The sequence below is a fragment of the Miniopterus natalensis genome, chromosome 9 (genome assembly GCF_054644295.1).
Source record: "Miniopterus natalensis isolate mMinNat1 chromosome 9, mMinNat1.hap1, whole genome shotgun sequence".
Lineage (NCBI taxonomy): Eukaryota > Metazoa > Chordata > Mammalia > Chiroptera > Miniopteridae > Miniopterus > Miniopterus natalensis.
Genome location: NC_142089.1, coordinates 30,972,786 through 30,997,657, shown reverse-complemented (window position 1 = coordinate 30,997,657; position 24,872 = coordinate 30,972,786). Strand labels below are relative to the sequence as shown.

The following is a 24,872-nucleotide window of genomic DNA, read 5'->3' as shown; positions in this document are numbered from 1 at the left end:
CGGGAGGCAGAGCCACCGGACCGACCCCTTCCCCGTCTCGGCCCTGCCGGGGCCGCCGCACCACTCCTCCCACCACACCCCAGGAGACTGGAAAGGCGGGGTGTCTGGCCCGCAACGCTTTCTAGTTCCCAGCCTTCCGCAGTGGAACTGGACCCCCTTTAGGCCCCAGACCTGCATGAAGGACGGGGAGAGGGCCCCTTCCATCAAATGCCTCTGAGCTCAGTTTCTTCCTCATGACAAATTTTGCAACCGCTCCAGGCGCGAGTACCTTTCTGTTCACTCTCCCACCCTGGGGTCCTGGGCCGTGGCTAACAAGGCTGCCAGCCAAGCCCCGGCTGAGTCCCTTCCCGGAAAAGTTCCCCGCCCTTCCCACACTCCTTACCCCCACATTGGCTCTGGTCTCACAGCCTGCTGAGCCTTGAAAGAAGGTAAATTGGGCAGGGAGTAGGGTGCATGTGGATCCCAGTCACAGGGAGACAATGGGGGTGATGAGTGAGCCCTCACCGTGTTGCTCCCAGGAGCTGAAAACGTTTCCAACTCAAGGAGCATTAACTACTAGCAGCTGAAGCAACACTGTTTGGCGCCAGGGGCTTTGGCAGTTGTACCCGGTAGGGCTGGGTTTAGGTGGTACTTGGCACCTCCACTGCCTAACAAGGCTCTCCCCTTATACCTGCTCTGGCCTTGTGGGCAGGGCACCCACAGCTACCTTACCCAGCTGTCTCCTACTGGACAGGGAGAAGTAACTCAAACTTGGGATCACTTACTCAACCTAAATTGCCAAGGCCATGAATGAATGAACGAACGGATGAACTGCTCATGTAAAAGCTCCAGGCCCTTCACTGGCTTCTGCAGCCACATGGTGATTGTACCACATGCATTACTCTCTAATTTTCACAACCCTGCAAGAGAAGAATGGGTGTTGTCTCCATTCACCAATAAGGAGAGCCTTAGAAAGGATGTGAATGAGTGAGTAAAACGGCAAAGTTTACCTTTCCCCACAGCCCAAGTTCTTTCCATGATGCAAACAGGCAGGTAAACTTGAGCAGGCAAGTGCAGAGGCTGGATTTGAACTGAGGACTGTCCGTTTCCATTATCTCAAAAACTCAAGAATTTAGCAAGAATGGGAAGGGGAAATATTTTTCCTTCTTTGGTCTCATATTCTAATTCTGAGCTCAAACTTATGAGCATTGGTATGATTCACAGATTGGACAGGGGCCAACACAGAGATGCGCATATCTCCTCAACACTGAGCTTAGAGTCAAGTGGAGCTAGAACAAGGTACCCATGAATGAAAGAAAACGTACTAGAAGAACAATGAGAAACAGCACATACTGAGCGCCTACTAAGTGCCAGGCACCGTGTTAAATCCTTAAATATCATAATCATCCCAACCCTGTGGGGAAGGCATTCTGCTTCCTGTAACTGCTGAGGCCAGCCAGAGGGCACACCACATATCCAGCCGCCCTCCCCGACCCCAAGAAATAGGCTCTTCTGTGGAATGCCAAGCCAGTGCATGCCCACACCTACTCTGTGGCTGTCCAGTGCTGTAGACACGAGCTAAAATCACATGTATGAAGTATAATATGGAGGAATCACTGAGTGTCTCTGGTGGAAAATGGAGGCGATTGTGGTGCTCTAGAAGCAAATCCTCTAACTTTCAGAAGGGCTGTAAAGACAGGATTAAGTTTGAGGTGTAGGTTTCCTGAATCTCCTTGGCTGCTTTGGCTCCTTTATGCAGCCCCTCAGTTTCAGCTCCTGTTTAAGTGCATAGTGTCAAGAACCAGCTTTGGACTTAGACTTGGGTTCGAATCCCAGCTGGGTCCAAAGGAAGATAAAAATAGTACCTACACCTTACTGAACGTCTAATGAATGAGAACATGGAAGCATAGGGCTCTACACAGCATCTGACACATGGTAAGTGGTCAATTAAAGGCAGTGGCTATTATTACAAACCATCACCAAGACCTGACTAAACATCCAGGAAACATTATTAAAATAGAAATGACAAGGGGCAAGTATTACACAGAAACCTCTGCATTGCCCAGGATTAGTGCCTTCTAATTCAAAACAGTAAGAAACTCAAGAGGGAAGGAGTAAAGACATGCAGATGGCCAGAGAGCTAAGAGTGAAGGACAAGGAGACTTTCAAGAGGGTCTGATAAGGAAAAAGGGGATATAAGGAACAAAATAAGGGGAGATGAGGTGTTGTTATACTTCATCATCAGAGAAGAAAACAATTCCTTTTACTCTGAGCTGAGGACTCAAAACCTTTCCTTATTTAGTAGCAGAGTCCCAAATACTGAGCTACAGCAGCAGCTTGATTTTCTGGACATTTAGAAATCAAATCACATGGTGTTGTTTTGTGTATATGGATTCCATCTGAAGGATCTTGATAAAAGACATTACATAACAAGCAGGGCATGGTGGGAAAACCACAGGCCAAGTCAGGGACAGAAAGTCTCCTGGGCTCCTATAACATCCCATACAAACTATTGTTGGACTTTTTCTGCTGTGTATTATGTTTTCATCTCCTTCCCCCACTGGATTATAAACCCTCCAGGGCAAGAGCCTTATCTTATGTTCTGTAAGGTCCCTTTCTAGCCCCCAAACACCATCATTGTGGTGGGCAGAATGAACCCCCCAAGATGTCTGAACCCTAATCTGTAGAGCCTGTGAATCTGTTACACTACATGGCAAAGGGACTTTGCAGATATAGTTAAGGTTATGTACCTTCAAATGGGGAGAGTATCCCAGATTGTCCAGGTGGGCCTAACCTAATCACACAAGCTCTTGAAAACAGAACTTTATCTAGCTGGAGGTAGGATGAGAAGGAGGGGGCATCAGAGAGATTTAAATGTGAGGACTCAACTAGCCTTGAAGGTGAAGGGAATGCAGGCAGCCTCTAGAAGCTGAGAACAACCCCAGGCTGCCTGCAAGGATACAGGGACTGCAGTCCCACGGCAGCATCAACTGAATTCTGCCAACATCCTGAATGCGTGGAGCAGATTCTCTCCCAGAGCCTCCAAGTAAGAGTCCAGGGCAGCCAACACCTTGACTTTGGCCTCATGAGACTGGAGCCGAGAAACCAGCTGAACCCACCCAGACTTCTGAACTATAGAACTATGACATAATAAATTTGTGTTAAGCCACTGTATTTGTGGTAATCTGCTACAGCAGCAATAGAAAACTAATACAAACATTAATAACTAAAACCGATACATGGCACACCAGCATTTTCCCACACATCATTTCACTTGATCTTCGCAATAAGCATGATAATACTAGTTTCTCATTTTAGGAAACTGATGCTCAGAGAGGATAAGCAACGTGCTCAGGTGACAGCTAACAAGTACTCGAGCCACAAGTCAAACTCCGGTCTTTGGGTTCCAACTCCAGGGAGAGCTGAGTCCTACTCTGCAGCTACCATTCTGTGGCTTGAAAAGCCTACCTTAAGATAAAGTGGGCCAAAAAAAAAGAAAAATCAAAAGAAAATCAGGCTGCTTTCACACTGTGAAAACTTAAAAGCTTTTGAATTCTTTCTGTTTCTTCCAAAGATTTTAAGCCAGTCACAGAACAAGTCAGGGTATAGTAAATATAAGAAGGATCAAGTCTTCTTTCAGGCCTGTAGAACAAAAACAGGCTTTGATAAATGGCGAAAGGAGAACTCCTCAAAGAGTGGCTGTCAATGAACTATTTCCTCCCATTGAGATGCTCTCTCAGCCACTGCTAAGGTACATCTTTCCCAGTGAAGTGCCAGCTGGGTTTAGGAACAGCAGCCCACTCATGACAATTTTTATTGTCAAGGAGTTCACCTGATTTTCAGTCTGAAATTTCCCTTTCTATGTTTCTTCCCATTACTTCTAATAACAAAGAAAAAGGATTCCTTCCCCAATTTGGTCTTTCAGTTTCTAAAATATTTGTGAACTGTTATCACTCTCTACTGTTGGGTATCATTTTGCCAGGCTGAGGTCTCTTTCCAGCCCACCTAAGTCAGCCTTTCTCTTGCACTGCTGTGTCGTCATGTCTGACCTATTTAAGTTCTAATGAAGTGTTTAATCTTGAACCAAGAGTTCTGTACACTACAGAAGGTGCCATATTCTAAAAGTTGAATCATACAATAACCAACTTGGTAGTTGATTAGAAAACTATAGCACGTACTGCTTCTCTGCCTGCAATTTAAATAAACAGCAGACGACAATGAATTTCCCCCAATTTTACATAAAAGCTTTTGGCCACAAATTCAGGAACTAAAAGGTCAAGTATTTACTATATGCTGCTGAAAACAGCGCTGTGAATATTTACAAAGTATTTAAATGACTATTAATAGAACAGACTAAATAGACATCACTTTTTGCAGTAAGTTTTGGATATGATACATTTAAAAAATATATTTCTCCAAGAAGTCTGGCTAAAATTCCACACCAAATTAATCTTCCTGCCAAATGGAATCAGACGCCACATTTCTTAAGGGCTAGAAATTTGGCCCAATATTCTCTGTTCTTACCAAGAACTAAAGAGCTGTTTGTTTGCAGCAGTCTCCAGATAGATATTAATACTGGACCTTTCCAGTAGATTTTGTAACTCTCTTTTGAGAAAAACTCTAAAATTTGCCCAGACGTGGCTGTGGTTCCTGATAGTGCATAAATCTTTCAGGGCCCTCATTAGCTGTTTAGTAGGATAACCCGAATTCCTAATTCATATCAGTGTGGTCACTAAACAAACTCAATCCCACAGAGTAATTTACCCAGAGGTACAATCTGGCTGATTACCTTTTTTTTTTTCCCTAGTCAACAACATCAAGCAACTTCTTTGTGTTCAAAAAGCAACCATGCCATGGCAGCTAGAGCCGTAACCTTTGGCTGAAATGCAAAACTTCTGAACATCAGACAAATAATTCTATATTCATTCACTCAGTTACAGATACTATTAAATTTTGATGATTCTTGAGGAAAATGTAAGAATGTAGATAGTCAATAAAAAATGGAACTTGTCCCCTGAAACCAGCTAATTATCCGAATTCAAAGGGTTGTCACAAAATGTTCCAATGAATAAATTCCTTCGTTAAAATTCTCAAATAACATTAGGCACCACCTAGCTCTTGAATACCTACTATATGTTTGACTTTTTACAGCTATAATTGCTAATTCTTACAACCAACAGGTAGGCATTATTATTCCCCTTTTACAGAGGGAGAAACAGGCTCAGAGTCATTATTTCAAGGTCCCAAAGCTGTGTGAGTGCCAGAGCTAGGACCAAACCCTCATCTGATGGGCCCCAAGTTTTTCCACTATACCAGGCTGCTCTAAATGTATTATTTTCTGAAACTGCTTAAGTTTCAGAAGATAAAGCTGTTAATTATAGGATTTAATTTCATATTTCTTTTTTCTAAGGTAATATATACAAGGAAAATAGAAGTTTATATTTATATGTGACTGAACCTTTGAAAAGGTATTTTACCATTTAAAAAGAACTTCAGGGCCCTAGCCAGTTTTGCTCAGTGGTTAGAGCACTGGCCAGTGGACTGAAGGGTCCCGAGTTCGATTCCAGCCAAGGGCACGTACTTTGGTTGCAGGCTCGATCCTCGGCCCTGATTGGGGCACCTGCGGGAGGCAACCAATTGATGTGTCTCTCTCACATCAATGTTGCTCTCTCTCTCCCCTTTTCCCCTTCCTCTCTCTGTGAAAAGTAATGGAAAAAATATCCCTGGGTGAGGATTTAAAAATAATAAGTAAAAAATAAAAAGAACTTTAAGGATCACTGTCTAATCCTCATTTCTTCAAGAAACTTTTATTCATGGGTATTCTGGAAGACACTGTATTAGTACTAAGACATGAAGATAAATAACATAAGTGTTTCTATTGTTGTCATAGAGACCAAAAAAAATTAGCAGCATCAGCCGTGTGCAGAGGAAGAAACTAAAGGCTGGTGAAGCTTAAATGACTTGTCCTAACTTAGCTTCCAGGAGGCAGACAGGCCCTGATTCCAGATTCTTCTGATCACACCTCAGTGACTCCCCTGCCCCCCACCTCAACCCTCAGTTTCCTAATCATGCTCTCCATTGTTTTTCTACATATTCAACAAAGATAGTAGAAGCCTGAGAGTTGGAATTCATCTAGACAAGTATAGCAACAAGACCACTGACTTTAATGCATACAGAACCCACTAGGCCACTTTTTAAAAAACATGCAATAAAACCACAACAAAGTGACTTTCCACATTTATTATTTTGGGCTGCTTCAATCTTAAGTTGAACTCTGTTCTGAGAAGCTGCAAATATTTTCAAAGAAAGAGCAGGATGGTCAGGCTAACGGAGAATTTTTAATGGTATCTTTCATCATCAGGGCAACAGAGGGTCATTGTAGTAGAGAATGCATTTCTGTGACAAGGTTCCTATCCTCAGCAATGGCCCCTGTGAATATAAAATATTCTGTTTATCTTACTTATTCACTTAATGACAGTAAGCAAGGACTTTGTGTTGGGGGTATCAAAACGGATATGTGTGATGCAGTTCTCCCTGCCCTTAAGGAGCTCTCTGCTCAGTGGGAGACAGAAACAAATTACTACAAAGGAATGGTTACCTTTATTTGTGACAAACAGGGACAGCTTCCTGAAAGCTAAGGCATGAAAGGGATGAAAAGGAACTTGCCAAATGGATGAAGCAGGGGCGGGGGCAGGGAGACTGGTGAGGGTGGACACAGAGACCAGCACATGTAAGATGGCCTAATTTAGATCTAAAAGTATTAGCTAAAGTGCTTGCTCTATATTAATCACTTGGAAACTGAACATATCACTACCAAATGGAACTTTCCTGTTCTTACTCATAGCTCTTTATGTAACCAATTCCAATCTAGCTTTTACCCTACTACTGCACTGAGACGGATTTTGCAGTGATCACCGGTGACTTCTGTGTTGCCAAATTTAATCCCATAGACACTTTTAAGACATCATCCTACTGGACTTCACAGGGGCATAGGAAACAGCTGATCATCCCCACTTTTGGGCTATACTGTACTCTCTTCTTGGGACATTTCCCTCCACCTCTCTAGCCCCTCTTTCTCATCTCCACTGCCAGATTCCTCCTCCTCTGCCTGACCTCTAAAGGTTGAAGTTCCTCAAGGCTTATTCCAACCCCCTTCCTCTCTCCCCAGGTGATATCAGCCATTCCTGTAGCTTTAAAGATCGCCCCTATGCTCATGACTTCAGAATGCATCTCCAAGCTGACCTTACCTCTGAGCTCACCTTGCAAATCCTCCTTGCTATTTCCACTGGGAAATCTCTCAGGCATCTTAAAGTTAACAAGTTCAAAAGTGGAGCTTATTATTTCAACCCCTCTCCCTGAAACCTGCTTGTCCCCTCATCATTCCAATCATGACCCACTATTCACCTGGCCAGTCACCGGAAGTCATTCTAGCCCCTACACTCAGTCAGCTCTACCTCTGCTTACTTTTCCACTTCTGTTTCCACCACTGACACCCTAGTCCAGGACAGCATCTCCTTGCACCTGGACATCCACTCTCCAGCCCCCTACCCTCAGGACATTCTCCACAGAGCAGCTACAGTGACAGCTTACATCATTTCATTCCCCTGCTTACAGCCCTCCTGTGATGTTCATCAGTTCTTTCACAAATATCCCACCTTCATTCTCTCCTTCTAGTACATGGTAAGATTGTGAAGTTGGGTAGGGGGCATGTGACTTTCTTTGGATAATGAAATGGGAGCAAAAGTAATATGGATCATTTCTGGGTGGAAACTGTAAGAGTCAATGTGTACTTTACCTTTGTCTCTTCCTCTGCCATGACGGTCACGATGCTCCAGACAGTAGCTGTTCCACTAGACTGGGCTCTTCACTGAGGATATCATGACAAAGTAGATACGCAGCATGAGTGAAAAATAAACGTATGTGAAGCTACACCTTCAGCAGCTCCCAACGGCACTAAGAATGACATGCAAATGCCTTACCATGCCAAACAGGTTCCAATATCACCAGCTCTTGAGTACCTTCCTGTTCACTGTGCTCCACTCACATTGGCTTCCTTGCCATTTTTGGAACACGCCAAGCCCCTTTCTAGCCCTTCATGCAGTGTTCTTTGTATGGTTCACTCCTCAATCTTTAGATCTCAGCTTAAATATCACCTCCTCAGAGATGTCCCCCTCACCCCTCACTGTGACTCTCCATCCCAGCACCCTGACCATTTCCTGCAAGCACACCACAGTCTGTAGGAATTATTCATCTCTGACTGACGGTCGCTTCCACTAAGACTGTAAGCACTGTGAGGGGAGGAGCTCACCACTGTCTCCAGTGCCTAGCACTGTACCCTCAATATAGCACCCTGTGTAAGGTAAGCACTTGATAAATATTTGTTCAATAAATGAATAAAAAAAGATTCTAAAAGTGGGACATAAAAAACCACTACTGACGTCATATCACATATCACAGAGGTAAGAGGTAGAGACAGTGGTGGGGACAGGAAGGGAACTCCCATTTACAGTGATGGAACTAAGAATGACTATGATGTACCTAACATTAATTTAGGTATTTTAAAATAATTCTAGGAGGTCAATATTAATATCTTTACTTTATAAATCAGGTAACTGAGGCTCAACTTGCTCAAGTAGCAAAATCAGTAACAGCAGCAGTTTAACCCAGACCTGTTAACCCTTTTCCTCCAAATCATGATGTTTCCCTAGAAGTTAAATTGCTGCTATATTTTATCATTAAATAATTCTCTATTATACCTATAAATTGCACTTTTATATGAATACATTTCTATTGCAAGAACCAGTTTTTGCTTTCTTTTTTGTTTGTTTTTGTTTTTTCAGGCTCATCCTAAAGCCTGTTTCAGGTATCGCTTGTTATCCCGGACAAAAATGATGCAGTAAATAAATACAAACTACAGGTACTCAGACATTTTGTGAGAACTTTTCTCTTGAAGTCTTTCATCTCAGAGTAAGAGGAGACTATGATTAGGAAATAGGTCTGCATTCTGAATTCATTTTATGGGAATTGAGCAATTGTATTGGCTTAATTTACCATCTTGCCCCATCACCAAATGCTATTCTGCTGGTCACAGAAAAGCTAAATGTTCTAAGGGGATCTGATCCACAGTCCTGATTAGCATAGGCTCCAAAAACATCTAAACAAATGAAACCATCTGGCTTTTTGCCTCTGACTTTCTTCAGGTGAAGTAAAGTGTTAAGATCAGAAAGGTGGGGCCTGGATAACTCCCAGTTCTTCTGGGCTCTCAATAGACTCACAGGAAGATCAGAGCATAAGAAACCTTGGAGACCATCTACTCAAATCCCCTCTTTTAACAGTTGAGCAAACAGACCAAGCAGGCAGTTACTTATTTGCCTAAGAGAAGCAAGACTCCTGGCTCCTAGTCCGGTGCTCCTTCCACAGTAACCCTTGGCCTCCCTAATCAAGAACTGGTGATTGTGTCAAAGTGACCAGCAGATAACATCTAGGTGACACAGATTGTAACTCCCTCAATCTTTCTCTTTCTCTTCATCTCCTTCATTTAGACAACCCTGAACAAAAAGAACAAAGGCAACAAAAACAAAGGAGATCAGGAAGAGCTATTTTAATTTTCTATTAAACATTCTTTCAAAAGCATTATTTTACCCCATATCTTACTGAGTTATAAGAAATAACATTAGCATTACAAAAACTAGGAAGAAAGATTAATGTGGATCATTAAACTAAACATATGAAAAGGAAAATTATAACAAAGGACTGAAAGCTTTATAAATTTAAATTAATATGAGATTATAATTTTAAAACTGTGCATCTCAAAGCAAATTTTATTAAAATAATTTAACACTGATTTTTCAAGAAGAAAACTAATTTAAAAATATTTTTATTTTAAAAATAGGCCTGTGTTCAGCTATAAAAATTTCCCCCAAGCTCAGATCATATTTCTTTTATTTAGATTTGGGAAGAAAATACCATTCTGATGGCACAAAATCCAAAATTTTAAATTTTTTTAATCCCAGTACAGAATTTTAAAAACTATTAATGGAAAACAGATTAAGGTCCTTAAGTGTGCACACTAATTACTGGCCAGCTTCTGGTATTTTGTTTCTCCCCTAGTTCTCCCAAGGAAAACTTAAATTGAACCTTCAGCAGAACAACCTTCAAATATACTTCATAAGCAAAATGAGAGCTTTTGTTTACATAGTTTTTGGATTTTGCTGTTCCTAATTTTATTCTGAAACTCAATTTTACCCCAAACCATAATTACCGTATTAACTTTGTCATGCACAGTTGTATGCAGTTCAGCAAAGCAGTAGTATACCATCAGGCTCTATTCACCCAGAGCTTGAGAAAAACAGGATTGGTCACACCCATTTAAAAACAAATCTCATGCTATTTGCCAATACATGGTTTCAGTCTAAGTTCTGACAGTGAATATATGGATATATATCTGTAAGTCTCATCTTTATTTTCAAAGGTAGGCACAGGAAGTTCTTCACAGCTTAGCTTTGCCAGGCTGGAGCTGAAGATTTTGTAACTTCATAGCCAGACCCATGTTGCCAGTGATTTTCAATTTGCCTTGAAAGAAGGCCTGTGAGTAAGAAGAAAGAAAATTTATTACTTGGTGTTATTTGCTTTGAGATTGCTGATATTTCTATACTATTGAGTCCTGAGATCATTTATTTATCAGGTCTCTTATGCTTTCTTCAAAGTATGAAACTCAGCTTCCTGGAATAGATTTAGAACCATATTCTTCAACAGGAAGAAACTGTAAAAGCCATACTTTGCGAAGAGCAGTCAAAAGGCACAGCTTTCGCAAATACTGTGTCTTCTTTTAGAATTGAGTCTGCCTTTACCTGCCTTCCTCAATGGTGGTACGTTTTCCAAATATTAGGCTTAGTGGGTTCACGCTAGGTTGGGTTGTTTAAAAACATTACATGTGTTGCCCTAGCCAGCTTTGGCTCAGTGGTCAGAGTGTCAGCCCGAGGACGGAAGGGTCCCAGGTTCAATTCAGGCCAAGGGCACGTACCTTGGTTGCAGGCTTGATCCCCGGCCCTGGTTGGGATGAGTATGGGAGGCAACCAATCGGTGTGTCTCTCTCACATCGAAGTTTCTCTCTCTCTTTCCCTCTCTCTCTCTCTCTCTTTCTCTCTCTCCCCCTTCCACTCTCTCTGAAAAGCAAAGGAAAAAAAATATACTCGGGTGAGGATTAAAAAAATAAATAAAAACATTACATGTGGATCAGGAACATGAATTGAAATTTTCAGAAGTCTGCTGAGAGAAAAAGCACAAGCTTAACACACTTAGAGACTCTTGGAATACGATATGGATGAAATGTCACCATTTTTTTTTTTTTTCCTTTTTGGTCTTCACGATAAAGGACTTATCCTTTGGGAGGGAGGCCAGGCAGCCTGCTAGGACTGAGGTGCTGGTGTTAATCTTTGGCTCAGAAAAAAGAATCAAACCAGCAGGATGAAGTGCAGAGCCACGATCTGTTCCACTTAACAACTGTCCAGCATTAGATCACATGATGCTCACTAAATCTATCATGTAACAAAATCCCGGGGAAACTTTGGAGAAATTGCAAAATCGGGGACACAGCTTGATTTCCCTGCTATGATCTCAGTCTTTTTCACTGAATTCTTAAAATAATTAAGGGCCAGAAGAAAAAAGTTCCTGGTAGTCTTAGCTTTTTAACAAGTACATTAAAAAGTTGGGAGCTCTTCCGCCTCATCCATGGGAATGCAGAGAGCCCTGCTTTTTCTACACCTTCTAGTGAGGGTGACTAATTCTTTTTTTTTCCCTCCTCTGTCTGGACAAACTAAATATTTCCTTCCTATATGGCACACAGCCTTCTGTCTGATGACTTAAAGGTCAGGTGTCTCAGAACACAATATATTTAACATATGTCCTTTAAAAATATGGACCAGTGGTACCTAGAAGAGAAACTCGCCATCTTTCCCCTTTTTAAATTAAAAGAGACTATGACTTTTTATTTACTAATTATTATAGAGAACACATGAATCTTCGCTCTTGAGAATCCAGACATGAGAATCATTTTAATCTGGCCCTAGGTGTTCTTCATACGTGCTTGCTGCTGGAGAGCACACTGCTTTGTTTCAACTGCAGCCAAACACTGAAACTGTAATTTCCACTGCAGTTAATGGTTTCCAGTCAAATCCTCTACGGAGCATAAGGGAAGGCCATTAGCACATTAATAGAAAGGTCTGTCATTTTTATCTTTAATTCCTTTGGGTGCTAACAGGTGCTCAAGGAAAACAAGCTGACACTTCACTCTCCAAAATGGGTGGTAAACAGATAAGACTGAGCAAGCTGAGGGTGGCTGCTGTGTGAAGTCCGATCACCCTGCCAAGGAAGTACACGGAGTGAGTGCGCAGTGGAATGAGGAGCAGTGGGTGGGAAGGAGAGTTACAGCCAGCTCCTATAGTGGTGGCCTCTGTTCTGTCCAGATTTTTGGAGCGGGCTCGGTGGGTGGAAATGTCAGTGCCAATGGTGCGTATTTGGTTGAAAAGTCACAGATGCATATCTCTCGTTTGTCAACGCATTAACTGAAACATGCTTAGTTGCTTAGAAAAAGCATTTTAAAAAGGAATACAAGTGGGAGTCAGATTTAGTTGTCTTATCCAATCTTTAAAAGTATCAGGGGACCACAGGAATGAGACCTAAAACAAATCAGGCTGAGGCAACAAAAAAAGTAAAGTTACAATGGAAAAAAGCAGCTTAGTTTCTTTTTTATTATCTATGGCTAATGGAAAGCTCAGTATACAGCAGTCTGCTCAGCACTAGCAACTAAAAAATATAGAAGATCTTGGACAATTTGGGGGCCAGGAAAATCTATACAAGGCATAAATACTTTTCAGACAAATATAATATAATCCAGCAATTATGAAAACTTAAAAAAGGTCAGGCAATGTGCTAGGTGCTGGAGACAAGAATAAGATGTGGTTTGTTACTTTAAGACGAGGTGGGGGGACCCTTTTTCTGCCAAGGGCCATTTGGATATTTATAATACCACTCGAGGGCCATACAAAATTATCAATTTAAAAATTAGCTATGAAAAAAGCTCCTAAATTTATTGAATTTTTAGTCCCACCTACAGTTGCCTTGGCAGGGCCAGACCAAGCGATTTCACTGGCCAGATATGGCCAGCAGGCCGGACGTCCCCCACCCCTGCTTTAAGATAACCACAATCTAATGGGGAGGAGGGGCACATTAAGATTCATATAATGTGACAAGTGCTAAGCTAGCAGCCCAGGAAGGTGGAACAGAAGAGAGAGTGGCTACAGCTCCAGAATAACTTGGAAGGAGGTCTTTGGAGATAACATCTGAGCTTAATTTGAGAGACAAGGAGTTATCAGGGAAGGACAGCTCAGGCAAAAGCTTGGGCAAAGATACGAAATGTAAAAAAAGTCACGCCTTTGTTCACACCTCTCCCTCCTTCCACCTGGACTGCTCCTACTCCCCACCTGTGCAATGCTCACTTCTGAACCCCTAGGACTCAACTCCAGGGTCACTTCCTCTGTGAGCCTTTCCGAGGGCCCAGAAAGTCATGGCTGTTCCTCCACCCACCCTCCTGACCACACTCAGCATGGCACTTTGGATGTTTGGCTGCACTTACTCTTCTGCAGATTTGTCTTACACCAAACTGTGGATGCCCTGAGCATAGTACTATTTCTTATTCGTCTGGGCATTTCCAGCACACAGGGGAGTGTCTGGCACGTTAGTTGCTCCACACGTTTGTCATTTGTTAAGTGAACACTGAGTTTTGTGGGTTTGACCACTTTGTACTTTATGACAAGAGACTGAGGCAGGAGATAAAGTGGAATGAGCTAGAAGACCCACCTCCTGGAAGGATGTAAGTGCCCTTAGACTTACCGCCTGAGGGTTCATTTTACCAGTCATTAGAGCAATCAAATCTGAGTCAGCCATTGTGATTGTGCAGTCGGCCTTCTTATCTAAAACAGAGATATACAGAAGGTAAGAGAAAAGGGGACGGTTCAGTTTTATGTATACAGTTTAGTCAGAAGCAACTGACTGCAACAGAATCACATTTAGACCAGAGTAGAGTCAGGAAATGAGCACTCCGTGGCAGCCCAGTAAAATGTGGCATAAATCACAAGCAACCTCAACATTTAACAAGAGAAAATTGATTAAATATACAGTGTAAATAATCATTTGTTTAACAGGTATTCTAAAAGCATCTAGATATGCTAAGTATTTTTTTTATTCTGAGGACTTTTAATGGACAGTCTCCTGACATTCTCAAGAATACTAAAAGCAGAAAATAGTTTCTGCTAATATGTCGTTGATGGTTTCATCTCCTAGATTTTTTCCTAGTGTCCTTCAACTGGTAAACATCTAAGATTTATTTTAATAAATATTTTAAATGGAATCATGCATACTTACTCTTTTAGGTCTGGCTTCTTTTGGTCACCATTGTAAGATTCATTAATATTGTTACATGTAGCAGTTCATTTTTACTATGTGAATGAACCAGGAATTTATTTATTCATTCCATGGTTGATGCAGCTTTGCAGTGTTTCTATTTTGGGGTCTTACAAATTTCAAAAACAAGTCAAATCAATCTACAGTGTCAGAATTAGGAATATGGCTCCTTTTTCAAGTGGGTAGTGATGAAAGGAGGTGTGAGGGAGGTTTTAGGATGCTCGCAACACTCTGCATCTTGATCTGGGACATACATTCGCTTGTCAACATTTATCAAGTTGTATACTTCAGACTTATGCCCTTTATTAAGTGCTAGACTTCAATAAAAATTTTACACGAAACAAAACAAAACAAATAGGTGGTAGGCTGGATTTGGCCCATAGGCTGTAGATTTTCAACCCACAAAGTAGGTGATGGGATTACAGGAGAGTAATTTTTTCATTTTCTCTATCTTTTCTTTTTTTTTTTTTACACTGAGTATATATTACTTATATAACACAAAGTTTTTTACATATTAATTTTAATATCATAAAAGTATAATGAAAAAAAGACTATACAAAAAAGACTCTAATAATCTCATTTTTAAATTAGCCTTGTCTGCCTTGGACAAATGAGAGGTTTCAGGTACAAAAGGAAAAATTCCCCAAGAAATCAAACTTATCAGCAGTGTTTTAGGCAACCAATATAACAACAGTATGTCTCCTTAAAGTTGGTCTCTCCCAGAAACGAAGCCACTTTCTATCTCACAATTCTGTTTTCTTTTTCTTCAATACACTTATCTGAAACTACCTTCCTTATTTGTATATGTGTTTTCTATCTGTATTTGTCCACTGGCATGAAAACTTTGTGGGGGCAGGGCCCTTATCAGTTTGTTCACTGCTATATATATTTCCAGACTCTTGAAGCATGCTTGACACATAAAGGGCAATCAATAAACTCTTGTTGAATAAACAAATAATTCAGAATTCAAAATATTGTGAAATTATGGCCCAATAACTAATCAGACAATCTATGCCTTGATAAAAGATATAGGGGTTGCTTTGTTTTAAATGTTTGTGCTATCCCTCTGTCCCCCAAAAAACTCGTATGTAGGAATCCTAATGCCGGAAGCTATTAGTAGGTAGGCCTTTGGGTGGTCAGGAAAGGCCTTCACTAATTCATCAGCATCTGATGAGTCCAAATGCGTTCTCAGTTGCCCACATCCTTCTGAGGAGTCTTAGATAAATTTAATGTGTTCACGCAAAATTAATGTTTAATATATGGGTTGGGAAGGAAGCAATGATTTACTGAGCACTTACTATGCTAAACTGCTTTACGTACCTTATCTCACTTAATCCTCACAACAGTTCCAAGAATAGAAATTATTCTCACCATTTTCTAGATGAGACAACTAGACTCAGGGAAGATGTATACCTACTAAATGACAAAGCCAAGGTCTGAACCTAGGTCTGGCTGTCTCTAAAGGCTATGCTCTTTCTACTGTACCTTGGGGATGGGAGACTCTGAGGCTTTCTATATCATGTTCCCCACAAAAGGGCAGGGTTGAAAACTCAAGTGCTGAAAAGAAAGAATAAAGGAATGAAAGAATAACATGTCATGTCAGACTAATCAAAGTTGGTTTCCTGGAGATATGCTATGTGAATTGTTTCAAAGGAGAGGAAAAGGGCAGAATTCATGGGCACCTAGGCAGGAAAAAATGATTATGGAAAATGTACAAAATCTAAAGTATAATCATTAACCAAATTCTTAGAATATAAGCAAATGAATACATTTAAGTAAATCTTCATTAACAGTAAGTAAATCTCTCAACACTATGTATATGCCAAACGAACTAGCAATCCTCTAAGATGCCAGTTCAAACTAGGACAGGTTATTAATGCTTTAATGTAGCTGATCTCTAACAAATGGTCGCTTGTTGGCTGATGTAAAAGGAGCTGGCAATTTCCAGTGGTGGCTTTTACTGGGAAAGTCATGTTTCAGCACCACTCCTGGCTGCCAACACGTGTCGGTTTCAGCAAAAATTACCTTGCCCCAGGGTAAAATCCCTTCAGGTCTGGGATGGGGCACCTAATGAGAGGAGAGCTCACTGCCTGAATCCATATGCAGGGAACAAGGTTTTTCTGAAATTATGCAATAGCCTTCCATAAACATATTATCTTTCATGACAAACACCAATAACAAAACAGAAAGAAATTTTAAATCACTTCAACATCTGCCCGGGCATATCAGAATATAATCCTGAAGTACCTATAATCCTTCAGTCATTAAAAAAAATGGCACTACTTCCCAAAAGTTCTTTTTCTTTCTAAAAGCTAGAATCTAGAAGTCACAGAATCTAGTTCATAGAAGTCAAACATACAGCTATTTTTCTATCCACTCATTTTGAGAAAAAAGACTATATATAATTCAGGAACGTTTCACAATTCCATCTTGCCCACACCAGATAGATGCCCTTACTACTGCTCAACTTTTCTTTGTTAATCTCTAGTTGATTCCTGATTTAATAGCATATGAAACACTGCTATTGACATTTTCTCCTGTCTCCAAGCTCTAAACTCTATTCCAGAAGCTCTGCCAACCTCCTCTCTACTTCAAAATGCCCCTGAATATTTACCTGCCCTCTCTGAGAAAGAAGTATCCATCCCTCCCTGCTAAGGTTAACCTTCCTTCTACCTGTTCTCCTGATGTCAACCTTTCCTCCAGGAGCACCCTCAAAATGTATCAATATTGAACTCCACCTCCTTCCTTCTCCTGCACAGCTTCCAGGTCCCATCAATTTCACCCCAAATATCCTTGGCAATGATCCTGTAACTGCATCCCTTTCTTCTTACTGCCAACATTCAAGCTATCCTTTCTGCTCACTTAGAGGGTGGCAACATCCATCCTTCTAATTGCTCTTTCGGCCTCTGATTTCTCTGTTCTCAAATCATCTAGTCCAAGCCAGTGTGGCTCAGCTGGTTGAGTGTCATCCCATGCACAGAGAGGTCATCAGTTTGATTCCCGGTCAGGGCACATGCCGAGGTTGCAGGCTCAATCCCCAGTAAGGGGCGTGCAGGAGGCAGCTGACCGATGTCTCTCATCAATGTCTCTCTCAGTTCATCTGGTCTACTGCACTAGCTTCATCCTCTAAAACACAGCTCTGCCTTTCACTTCTCTATTTAAAAAAAGCTTTAATGGCTTGGTTATATATCAAATTACTTTCAAAGTTTAAAGCATGGTATTTTACTCCTCCAAAACCTGGTTCTGGTCCATCATATTTCTTAGTTGCACCAGGCTCTTTCCAACAAGAGAAACATACAGTAGAGCTACCACTTACTGAATGCTCACTAAGCACCATTCATTCATTCTGCTGTTCATTTATTATTTATTTTACTGAAGGTCTACCACGTGTCAGGTACTATTCTAGGCAATTCAAGTGGGGAGAGGATGAGCGGGAAGCAAATACATAAGTAAAATATTATATGGTATATCAGATAGTGATAAGTGCCATAAAGAAAAATATAGAATGGTAATGGGGGTGTGATTTCAAAATTGTGGTTAGGGAAGGGCTTCTGGAGAAGGTGACATTTGGACAAAGACCCAAAGGAAATGAGAAACATGCCATGAGGGTATCTGAGAGAAGACAATTCCAGGAAGAGGGAACAAAGTAGAAAGACCCTGATGTGGGAACACCCCAGGTTCAAGCAAAGGGCAAGGAGGCCAATGTGACTGGAGCAAAGTGAGGGAGCGTGCAGCAAGGCAGAAAAACCTGGGGCCAGGTCATGTGGTGCCATTGTAGAGCTCTGGCTCTTACCCGGAGTGAGCAGAAAGCCACTGCATGGTTTTGAGCAGAGGAGGGTCACAATCTGACTTAAGTTTTTAAAATGATCACTCCAGCTGGTGTGTGGAGAAGAAATCTGCAGGGGCAAGGTTAGAAACAGGGAGATGAGGCAAAAAAAGGTGGAAGCTTACACCAAGGTGGCAGTGGTAGAGAACAGAATTTGCTGATGGATGAGGCTGCGGAGGGTGAGAAAAAGAAGAGCCATGAGGACCTCCAGGCTTTGGACTGAGGAACTGACAGGACAGAGCAACAACTTACCGAGACAGGGAGAACAGTGGGGGAGCACCTAGTTAAAAGGGAGTGGGAGGAAGATCAGGAGCTCACTTTTCTACATGTTAGTTTGGGGATACCTATTAAATATGCAAGTAAACTTGTCCATTAAGCAACCGGATATACACCTTGGAGTTCAGTGGCTCAGTCCACACAGATGATATCTGGGAGTCATCAGTATAGAGAGTTTTAAAGAATGAGACTAAATGAGATCCCCCAGAGATAGACCTGAGCCTCGAGTACTCCAACGTTTAGAAATTTGGAGAAGGAGGAGCAGCCAGTAGGTCAGGGGAAAGCCTGGAAGAATAATACTATCATGAGGGCTGGGAATTTAGCAACATGGTGGTCACTGGTGACCTTGACGAGAATTGCAGGGTAGTGATGTGGACAAAAGCTGACTAGAGTGGTTCAAAAAATACTGGGATGAAAGAGATGGAGAGCTGCGAATACATGGCTGACAGTGAATGAAAAAAAGGAACAAAGACTGGGATGAGACAAAGTGGTGATAATGAGTACAGACGGGTCTTTCAAGCCTCAAAACCATATACTGGACCATGTACTTTACAGATTAAGAGGTAATTCTCAGTCCTCCCCCTCAATCCTGTGAGACAAGTACCACTTACTATTCCCATGTACAGATCAGAAAACTGAGGCTTAGAGAAGTTAAATAATTTATTCAAGGTCAAAATTGGTGAGTGGCAAGGCCAGGACCTGAACCCAAGTTTGTCTAATTCCAAAGCCTAAGATTTAGCGACTCTGTGATAGTCTCCCAGTCTTTGGAAGGAGGCAGCTGTGACCTATTCTGATTCCCACGGATTCACTAGTTTAACAAGGTCTAACGCCAGCCCTTTCTGGGAACACCAAAGCAGACTCCCACTTCCCTTTATGAACTTGTCTGTGTTCCTGTAACTGGTCATTACTGCACTGACCTGAGTTAGGAAGCACTGATCCTTTGCCATTCTTCACATCCACCACCCAGGTGGCTTCTTTACCCCCGGGGCCATCCTTCACCTTGAAGGCAAAAATACCACCGATTTTCTTCACAAACTGTTCCCCTTCCTGGAAAGAAGAATAACACTGGAGTTATATTAAGCTCATTTCCCTGGTTTTTCCCCCAATCAAATTAAATGTTTAAACAGATACATGACATGAGCAGCTGGGCCAGCAGGGGCAGTCCCCAAGCTCCCTTAGGATCTTTCACCCAGAAAAGTCTGAAAGGCATCCAGGCAACAACTCCCTCATCTGCCAAGTCTTTGGTTAAAAATGGCTTTCTGGATACAACGGGTGGAAGGAAAATGAGGGTGGGGGCAGGGGAAGCACAACAGCATTCTCTACCGAAATAGCCTTCATTTGTATCAATAATTTCTGAAAGATTCACTCTGGCATCTCTAAATGTATGAACCTCTTTTTTTTGCAGGTAAATTCCTTTACTTACACTTTTGGTTTCCCACAATTAAAGATATGTGGTTCTGAGACCAAAGTCTTTTTTTATTTTTCAACCCATTTTCTGGATTATTATAAAGAATTATGCAAGAAATTTACCACCTACAATTTACTTTTGGATCTTGAAGAATGAAGCTGGAAAAATAACCTCAGATACATATCTCTATAGGTTGGTTCCAATTCCCCTCCCTCTCCCCTTCATTCCCACCTCTGCTACATCTTCCCTTACTGCAGTATTTACTGACTGAAACAAGGATTAGCACCAGACATTGTTCTGTGCACCAAGAATATAGATGTAGGAGTTAGAGTGATAAGTGATAATACACTGTGATGACCATGACAATATATTGGGATAAAGGGAAATACAGGGGACTAGAGGGAAGCAAAGAGGTACAGCTAAGCCAGCTAGCAGGGTGAAGGTCTCACAACCTCACAAACCTTTAAAAAAATAAACCAAAACAACATAATCATTTTATTGCAATTATTTTTCTTTAGAGAGAAAACACATTTTACTGTGGAAAAACCAGAAAACAATAAGCAAAAAAAGAAAATATAAATAATTCATAATTTCATCACTAACATTAAATATTTTAGTATATGGGATCATACTGTATATACTGTTTTATAATCCACTTTTCTGTTTAATATAATTATCCTCATTACTGTGTCATTAAATATTCTCCTATATAATTTCAAATGACCACATACAGTCTTTAATTATAGAAGTATATTATATTTACCAATACTCTGTTGCTTGATATTTAGATTAGTTCTAACTTCTGGCTCTTATAACAATACTGTGAATAGCAGTTGTGTATCTAAATATTTTTACATAGCCTTATTTATATAAGATTAAATTCCTAGAATTAAACTTTGCTAATTAAGAACACTGAATCTGGAATCAGCATAGGTTTAAATTCCTGCTCTAACGCATACTTATACTACTCTGAGCAAGTTACTAAACCTCTTCAAATCTCAGCTTTAGATGTGAAGATAATAATAGTAGTTATATAACTCAGAATTGTATGAAATTTAAATTATGTAAATACCCGTAAAGCACAAAGTAACTGCTCAATAAATGTTAGCATTTTTTTTGTTATTTTCCTCTATGATCTGTCTGCTATTTCTGTGCATTATGGCTTTATAATGTATTTTACTCTTTAGTATAGTAAATCCCTAAATCCCCATCATAATTACTCTCTCCCAAGTATTCTTGGCTGTTCTTGGATTTGTTTTGGGCTTTTTCCCCTCTTAGATATACATTATAATCATTCAGTTAGTTCTACCCCCCCCACACACACACACACACTCCATCCCCCGTAAATACTGTTGGATTAAGATGGGGTTACATAAAATATATGGACCTATGGATCTGTTAAGGGGAGAGGTAGTATTTTTACAATATTAAGCCCCCCCATCCATGAATATGGTGTATCTTCAAGTGTTCTTTGATGTCCCTTGGCAATATTTTGTCTTTTTTTTTTCTCACGTTGGCTTTTGTATATTTCTTGCTAAGTTGATTCTTAAGTATTTTATATTGCTCTTAATAATATATTTTCCATTATATTTTATGACTGGGTTATTGCAAATGTATAGAAAATATATTAATCTTAATTTATTTTGGAACTGGCTACTTTTTGAGTTCTCTTATAATTTCTAATAGTTTTTATTTCCCACCATATTTATTTCAGCCTTATAATAATAATTTATATCCAAGATTCTTCCTTTTGGTATCATTTCATTCTTTTAACAAAGATTTAAGTGTTCACTATGTTCAGGCACTGTGATAAGTGCCTGAAATACTCAAATAATTATTATCCCTGAGGAATTTACATAAGCTGACATCAGATGCTAACCTCTGTTTCTATGTATGCAGAAAGCCTTGTCTAACTTATTCCTTTTTGTTGTGTTTTGTTTGTTTTATAACAGCTTTATTGAGAGATCATTTACATACCATAAAATTTACCCTTTTAAAGTAAAATTCAGTGGTATTTTAATATATTCATAGTTGAACAACCAACACCACTAATTTTAGAATGTTCTCATCTCCCCAAAAAGAAACCCATACCCATTAGCATCACCCCTCCATTCTTACTCTTCCCTCCAGCTAGCCCCTGGCAACCACTAATCTAGTTTCTGTCTCTGTGGATTTGCTTATTCTGGACATTCCACATAAATGGAATCATACAATATAAGGTCTTTTGTGACTGGCTTCTTTCACTAAGCATGTTTCTAAGGTTCATCCAGGTTGAAGCATGCAACAGTAATTCATTCCTTCTGTGGCCAAGTATTATTCCATTGTATGGAAGCAGTGCATTTTGTTTAGCTGTTCATCAGTTGATAGTTGTTTCTCCATTTTAGCTAGTACTGCTGTGGACATTTGTGTACAAGTTTTTGTATGGACATAGGGTCTAATTTCTCTTAGGTATATATTTAGAAGTGAAACTGCTGGGTCATAAGAAGATGTCTAACTTTTTGAGGAACTACCACACTGTTTTCTACAGTGGCTGCACCATGTTACAATTCTACCAGCAATGAATGAAGGTTCCAATTTCTCCACATTCTTTTATCTGTCTTTTTCATTTTAGTCATCCTAGTGGGTGTGTCAATCTTTTTCTTACACATAAATAACACACTTGAACCTATCTAGAATCAATCATAGGTCTCAGGACTCCAAAGAAGCTATTCTAAAAATATTTAGTCTAGGTATATTTATCTCAACAGTCATGGAGGCATTTCTTATATGTGGGTGTCCTGAAATCAACTACCAATACTTCCTAGTTAAATCAAGAAACCAAAATGACTGTAAGATTTTTTTTTTAATGTTTTTATTGATTTCAGAGAGAGGAAGGGGGAGAGAGAGAGAGAGACAGAAGCATCAATGATGAGAGAGAGTCATTGATCAGCTGCCTCCTGTAGGCCCCCCCCTACTGGGGATCAAGTCCCAAACCCGGGCATAGAACCTGACCAGGAATAGAACCATGATCTCTTGGTTCATGGGTCGACACTCAACCATTGAGCCACGTCAGCCAGGCGACTGTTAGGGTTTTTTTTAAGTAAAAGAGAAATTCGCTTATTTTGCCTTCCCTCAAAAGATCTCACTCAAGTTATTTTAAATTAACTTTAGGAATAATTATTAACAATAATAATCTTTGGAGGGCTATAAAGTTTTCAAATGCTTGTATATACATTTTTTATTTAATCTTCATAAAAACCCTTTAAGTAGTTGAATAGGTATTAATATTAGCTCATTGCGCAGAAAAAATAATTGAGGTGCATAAATGTTAAGAACCCTTCAGACTATTCTCTATCCTGCCACCAAGTAATCTATCTAACATAACCCATCTAGCCCTTACATAATCCACCTAACATTTTCAGGTTTGGATTTCTTAAATGGCTCCCCACAGACTATAGGATGGAGTCTATCTTTAAATATCATTCAAGATTCTTCATGATCTGTAGGATAGTTATCTATTATCTTCAGACATATTTTAATCTTCCTCAGGCTTCATTTTCTAACAATACTGATCATTTTTAATTCCAGGGACATACGTATCTTCATGCCCTTGCTCAGGCTCTGTCCTTGGTCACTCACCTCCTCCTCTTCTCCATTCCTACCCCAATCTCACCAATTCAAGTCTCAGTTCGCATGCTAACTCTTCTGGGAAGGCTTTCCTGTCTCTACTGGATACTTTGATAGCCTTTTGCAAATGCACCCAGGTTTCTTGTTAAAGCAGTTATTATTTTCTGGTAAAATTTTTCCATGTCTTGCTTCCCACTAAACTCTACGTTCCCTCAGGGTGAGGGACATATGGCTAATAAGTAGTACAACCAGTACTCAATCCTAGGTTGGTTTAACTCCAAATTCAATGCTTCTTCCATTTGACCACACCATACTGCAAAGTAGACTACATCAGTACTTCCAAACTTCAGACTATGAAAGCAGTTTGTCACCGTACATGAATTTAAAGAAAGTTCAAAGTCTTCTCCACATTCCTTGAAATATTTTATCCCTCAAAGTTCTGTGGAGACAATCTAGAAGCATGGGTTAACAACAGTAGTGTGCTGGGCTGCCCAAGAGCCAGGCTTTCTTTGGGGCCTGCAGCTCCTAAATGACTACTTCCAGGTATATCCATGCCATCCGCTTGCACAATGCCTCAGGAATAGAGAGAGCTATGACATACACCAACAAGTAAGAAGAGCAGGGTAACATCAGCAAACATTTAGAAATTCTACCTACATGCTTGGAGAGAAATTCCTCCCACCTCCTTAAGACAGATGTGAATTAATTTTACACTTGCTGTTAATTTTGAGAACCATCTGATCATCTTACATCCTTTGGTCAATAAAACATTTTCAACTGAAGAGGCAGGGAGAGAGTTAAAAGGGGAAAGCAAATACACATTTGTTGCAAAACCGGAGATCATTAATACTAACAAAGTTCTGAGTGCCTCCTTGTGAAGAAAAGTATTTCTTTCTGAGTAGGTAAAAGGTCAAGGAGTAGGTCCTGTCGTAAACATAATCAGAACAAAAAATTAAGAGAATTCAAAGGAGGGCAATGGGGTACTTCTAACAAAGACAAAAGTGGAAATAAAATATCTTGCCAGGTTTCCTTTGCTAAGGCAGAAAATGCATGAATTGACAAAAGATTCCAAGACTTTCTTTCACTTTCTAGTCCTACAAACATTTAGGAAACTGACAATCGTGGGAAGGAGAAAAGAAACAAGGGGACAAGGTCCAGGCAAGTGAGGTTATGGAAGGAAGAGAAAAGATTAAAATGGGAGCAAGAAGCATACATTTGCAAAGCTAAAAAACGACTGTGAAATAAAAACAGCCCTGCTTTGTTAATTTCAATAATGAAGTATTCAATGGTTGACATCCAGCCATACCAGATACTCTC

General features: G+C 40.3%; 1 protein-coding gene across 1 annotated transcript in view; it reads right to left on the bottom strand.

Moving 5' to 3' along the window:
• Positions 1–9,565: 9,565 nt before the first annotated feature.
• The window catches only part of SCP2 (sterol carrier protein 2), a 77,148-nt gene continuing 61,841 nt past the window's right edge, over positions 9,566–24,872 (bottom strand). The window contains exons 14-16 of the mRNA XM_016210833.2: positions 19,459–19,588; positions 13,870–13,949; positions 9,566–10,564 (exon numbers count right to left, since the gene is read on the bottom strand). Of these exons, the coding sequence (XP_016066319.2) occupies positions 10,469–10,564; positions 13,870–13,949; positions 19,459–19,588 (306 nt within the window). The 3' untranslated portion in view covers positions 9,566–10,468. The remainder of the gene's footprint in view (positions 10,565–13,869; positions 13,950–19,458; positions 19,589–24,872) is intronic.